Raw genomic sequence first — 5,005 nt, 5'->3', positions numbered from 1 at the left:
GCGCGCGTGCGGCCCCGGGCCGCCGCCGACTTCCGGCCGCTGCCATTCGCCCGCAGCGAGGCCGGCGGGGAGGGGCCGGCCAGGTATTTTGGCTGGGGGCGGGGTGGGGCTGTTAGGTTTTTACGAAAGGGGAAAAGCGAAGGCCCTCCGGAGGAAGGAGGCGCGGCGGAGCCGTTCCTCGGCCGACCCGGAGCCGACGCACCTCCCGGCAGGTGAGAGTGTGGAGCGCGGGGCCGCGGACCCCCGCGCCGGCCGAGGCACCGCCTCCCCTGGAGTCCCGCGGTGCTGCACTTCCTCCAGGCTCCGGGACATTTGCAAAATCCCCCAAATTCTTCTCACTGGGACCTGCCCTTCCCCCAACCCTTGCGCCCCCCCACCCCCCGACCCTGAGGCAGCAAGTTCTCTGCGTTAAGGAGGGGCGGACGGCCGAGTGGCGCCTCTGATCACCTGGTCGAGAGCGCATTTCCGACTCCTTGGCCTGGACCCAGGCCCAGTGAGTCTGGCGCTCCTCGGTGGGGCCGGGAATCAGCATTTTTTGGTGAATTTTCTGCTAGTAACTCAAAATACTAAGGTCCAGGAATCAATGATTGCTCCAGGACCCTGAAGTTGAGCGGTCCTCCATCCAAATCTGGGTCATGCCATTTTCTAGCAGTGTGTAAGGCTTTTTGGTTGGTTTGGTAGTGTTTTGTCCGGTTTTGTTTTGTTTTTCAATTTTTGTCTTTTTGAGACAGGGTCTCACTATGCGGTTCAACTCACTGTGTAGTCCAGGCTGATCTCGAACTCGCAACCATCCTCCTGCCTCAGCCTCCCAAGCACTGGGATTACAGGCCTGCGCCACCACTCCTGGCTGTCGGTTTTTTTAAGATGAGGTTTCATTATGTTGCCCAGGCTGGCCTCGAACGCCTGGGTTCATGGGAGCCTGAGGAAGAGTGAGCTGGGTCAGGGTGCGGTATGGGTACTTGTTGCCTAACTGGAAAATACCTGCTTAATGTCCCTGGGATCCTTGGAGAAACAGTAGAAGCCACAGCCTCTTCTTTCCGGAAGTCTTGAGGCCTTCAGGGTACTTAATGGGAGCACTCAGCTGTCAGCACCCTCCTGAACCGGGCAGCGGCCTTGGGAGAGGGCAGTTTGGGGCCCACTGGCAGCGCACCCCCGAGTGGTGCCTGCAACCTGTGGGGAAGCTCCAGGAGCAGGCGGCCTCCTGCAGAGAGGACAGAGAAGCCAGCCTCAGGTGTGGGGTGGCACTTCCTTGCTCTCTACCTGAGGTGGGACATTCACTCCGGTCGGTTATTTGTAGACCTCTCCTGCAGAGGCGTCCAACACTTAAGACCCCAGGCTAGCCCACAGTTGCACCTCCAGCACCCCCTTGCCTAGGCCTGCCTAGAGCAACTCAGCCAGCACAGGCTGCCTCTAACTTTGACTAATCCCACTCCTCCAGGGGATTCAGTGTGCTCCAGTTTTAGAGGGAAATGAGCCATCTTCCTCTTGCCCCAGGAACTTTGTATATGCAAATCCTGTCTGAAATCTACTTATCTTTGACCCAAGAAAATTCTAAATCTTTCTTTAGAACCCAGCTCCAACACCGCTTCCTTAAACATTCTTGACTCGCACCTACCCCAGCAAGTCAAGGCATCCATCCTCTCTCCAGTCTCATGGAATGTTCAGTTCCTTCTCGTTTCAGTTTGTCATGAGATCTATGAATGTTAGCGTATGGATGCATTCATACAGTGGCTGCTGTAATCTGGAAACAAAGAGTTTCATCACCTCGCCCCCAAATCTCTGTTCAACTATCCCCCACCCCTGATCCCTGGCAACTGCTGCTCTGTTCTCTGTCGCTGTAACTGTCTTTTCCAAACGTCATAAATGAAAGCGTACAGTTCTGTGATTTCACACAACTTAATGTCTTTGAGCTTTATCCATGTGGTTGCAGGTATCACGCGGTCATTACTTTCATTAATAAATTGTATTTCACTATGTGAGCATGTAAGAAGTTTGTTTATCCATTGTCCTATTGAAAGACATTGGATTTTTTTTTTTCTAGTTTTTGGCCATTATGAATAGAACTGCTATAAACTTTCATTTACAGGTTTTTGTGTAAACAGAAGTTCTTATTTCTCTGGGATAAATAAGCAAGAGTGAGATTTCTAGGTCATACGGTAAGTGTAGGTTAAAAATTAATTTTAACACTGACAAACTATTTTCCACAGTGGCTTTACCATTTTGCATCTCCAGCAGAAAGTTTCCAGTTCCACATCTTAAGTACTTAAAATTGTTAGAATTTTTTATTTTACCGTTCTAATAGGTATATAATGATATCTCCTTGTGGTTTTAATTTGCATTTCTCCAATAGCTAATGACGTTGAACATCATGTGTTTGCCATCTGTACATCCTCTTTAATGAAGTGTCTTCGGGTCTTTTGCCTGTTTTTGTACTTGAGTCATCTATTTTTTTACTGTTGAGTTTTAAGAGTTCTTTATATATTCTAGATACAGTGCCTTTGTCAGAAATGTGATTTGCAAATGGAATCTCCACTTTATCTTGTCATTTTTTTTTTGAATAGAGTGCCTTTCACAGTGCAAAAGCCTTTCATTTTTTTAAAATTTTTATTATTTATTTATTTATTTTTGTGGGTACCGGGAATTGAACTCAGGACCTTGTGCCTGCCAAGCAGGCGCTTGTACCACTGAGCTGCATCCCTGGCCCAAGCCTCTCATTTTAATGAAGCCTAATGTATCAGGTTTATCTTTTATGCGTCAAGCTTCTGATGTTAGAACTAAGAATGCTTTGCCTAACCCCAAAAGCATGAAGATTTTCTTTTCTAAAAACGTGTGTATATTTTTATGGTTTGTTGTTAGGTATGTAAATGTTTATAATTATTTTATCTTTTTGCTATATTGAACATTTTATTAATATACAATGCCCTTTTGTCTCCTTTAACCTTTCCTGTTGAAAGTCTTATTTTGTCTGTGCTCTTTTGATTCCTATTTGCATGGAATATCGTGTGTGTGTGTGTGTGTGTGTGTGTGTGTGTGTGTGTGTGTGTTTGAATCCAGAGCCTCATTCATGTTAAACATGTTCTGCCACTGACCTACATCCCTGGGCCCTGAAATAGCTTTTTCTAGTTTTCACTTTTAGACTATTTGTCTTCGAATCTAAGGTGAATCTCTTACAGACAGCATATAGTTGGATCGTATTTTTTTTTAATGCATTTTGATGTTCTATTTTGTTCTTGTTTCCTGTGCTGGGCCTTCATACTGAGCTATATCCATAGCCCTTTTTATTTTTTATTTTGAGACAAGGCCTTGCTGTGTTACCAAATTGCTCAGACTGGGGTTGAACTTCCATTCCTTCTACCTCAGCCTCCCAGAGTGCTGGGATTATAGGCATGAACCATGGTGCCTGGCTCCAATCCATCTTTTGATTGGAGAGTTTAGTCCGTTTACATTTAGAGTAATTACTGACAGGGGGGGATTTCACTCTGTCATTTTGCTGTTTGTTTTCTAGATGCCTATATTGATCCTCATTTCCTACATTACTACAGTAGCCCCCCCTGCAATCTGCCAGGAATATAGTATCTTTCAAAACCCCCAGTGGATGCCTAACACCAGAGATAGTATGAAAACCATGTATACCATGTTTTTTCCTATACATATCTAACTGTGATAAAGTTTAATTTATAAAGTGGGCACAGTAAGAGATTAACACTGGTAATAAAATAGAACTGTTATAACAATATATTATACAATCGTAACATCTCATTGTACTATAGTTACCATTGTACTGTAGTTAACTATAGTTTACCTTTGTGATGCTGAGATGACACAGTGCCCCTGTGATAAAATGAAGTGAGGTGAATGATGTAGGCACTGTGATGTAATGTTAGGTTACAGTGTGAGGGTTACTCTAACACAAGCATTGGGGTAACTGCCGTAGTTGATCACAACCAATCAATCACAGTCAGTCATAACCAAGATAGGTAGTAAGTGACTAACAGGCACGTAGCATATACAAGGTGGATATGCTAGACAAAAGGATGATTCATGTCCTGGACAGGATAGACCAGACAGTGTGAGATTTCATCATGTTACCCAAAACAATGCATAATTTAAAACAAATGAGTTAACAATGGAATTTTTTCTTTTAGCATTTTTAGACCATACTTGACCACAGGCAACTGAAATTACAGAAAGCAAAACCACAGATAAGAAGGGACTACTGTATTTTGAATTTCTCTAGTGAAATGTTTAAATTCCTTTCTCATTTCTGTAGCTATTTTCTCTATGGTTACTGTGGAGATTACAGTTAACGTCCTAAAGTTTTAATACCTTTGTTTTGCTTTGTTTTGTTTTGTTTTGTTTTGTTTGTGAGACAGGGTCTCACTATGTAGCCCAGGTTGGCCTCGAACTCACAGGGATCCTCCTGACTTGGGCTCCCGAGGACTGGGATTACAGGCATGTACCACCATACCCGGCTCTAAAGTTATAATGCTCTTATTTTAGTATCTGCCACCCTAACTTCAATAATATGCAAAAATTCTATTAATTTATAGCTTCAACCCACCTTTTTCATTGTTAGTAGCACATAATTCGTCTTTATAATGTGCCCCCAAATAAACTAATAAGTCTTTTAAATGTGTCAGTTTCTTATGCAGACAACAAAATGTGGAATTATAAACCAAAGTTATAATAATACTAGCTTTTAGATTAATTTTTAATTAGTCTCTTAAAGCATGGAGAAAACAAATTGGGGGTGCAGCTCATTGGTAGGGTATATAATTGTATGAGGCCCTGGGTTCAATCCTAGTATACCCTAAAATTTTTTTGATATTCTGTGTTGTTTTTTTTTTTTTGTACCAGAAATCGAACTGAGAACCCCAGGATTGCCAGGCAGGCACTGTGCTGCTGAGCTATAACCCCGGCCCTAAAAATTTTTTAAATCATACAGAAAACAATAAGTTGAGGGGCTGGGGATTTAGCTCAGTGGCAAAAGCGCCTGCCTGGCAAG

At 43.7% G+C, this 5,005-nt stretch overlaps 1 protein-coding gene across 1 annotated transcript in view; it reads left to right on the top strand.

Moving 5' to 3' along the window:
* Positions 1-5,005, top strand: part of LOC106150156 — a gene marked incomplete at its 5' end in the record, with an annotated part of 15,504 nt that continues 10,499 nt past the window's right edge. Inside the window, 1 exon segment of the mRNA XM_013521922.1 lies at positions 1-212. Within this exon segment, the coding sequence (XP_013377376.1) occupies positions 1-212 (212 nt within the window).

This window comes from Chinchilla lanigera, unplaced genomic scaffold (assembly GCF_000276665.1).
Source record: "Chinchilla lanigera isolate Chin_1 unplaced genomic scaffold, ChiLan1.0 scaffold00065, whole genome shotgun sequence".
NCBI classification, from domain to species: Eukaryota; Metazoa; Chordata; class Mammalia; order Rodentia; family Chinchillidae; genus Chinchilla; species Chinchilla lanigera.
This window is presented reverse-complemented; position numbering and strand designations above follow the sequence as displayed.